This window comes from Geospiza fortis, unplaced genomic scaffold, assembly GCF_000277835.1.
Source record: "Geospiza fortis unplaced genomic scaffold, GeoFor_1.0 scaffold192, whole genome shotgun sequence".
Taxonomy (NCBI): Eukaryota; Metazoa; Chordata; class Aves; order Passeriformes; family Thraupidae; genus Geospiza; species Geospiza fortis.
The window spans coordinates 3,627,035-3,627,256 of record NW_005054315.1 but is presented as its reverse complement, the minus strand read 5'-3'; the positions used below and the strand labels follow the sequence as shown (position 1 = coordinate 3,627,256).

Here is a 222-nt window from a genome sequence, read left to right as displayed (position 1 = left end):
AACGAAGGCCAAGGAGCAGCCGCCCTCCCCCCCCACAAAAGCCACCAGCCCGAGAGGCCGCCCGCGCCCTGCTCACCGGCACCTGCCAAACCCAACCGAGCCCAGTGGGCACGAACAGGGAGCATGTCCTTGTCTCACACATCTCCCTGGCGGCAGCGCCTTCAGGAGTCAACCCGCTCGGGAGTTTAATGCTCAATTCAACTTTTTCCACCCAAGTTCACC

General features: G+C 62.6%; 1 protein-coding gene across 2 annotated transcripts in view; it reads right to left on the bottom strand.

Moving 5' to 3' along the window:
* Positions 1–189, bottom strand: part of CUL4A (cullin 4A) — a 34,738-nt gene extending 34,549 nt beyond the window's left edge. For both annotated transcript variants that reach the window (XM_031056156.1, XM_031056158.1), the window contains exon 1: positions 77–189. In XM_031056156.1, the coding sequence (XP_030912016.1) occupies positions 77–125 (49 nt within the window). In that variant the 5' untranslated portion in view covers positions 126–189. The remainder of the gene's footprint in view (positions 1–76) is intronic.
* Positions 190–222: the final 33 nt, after the last annotated feature.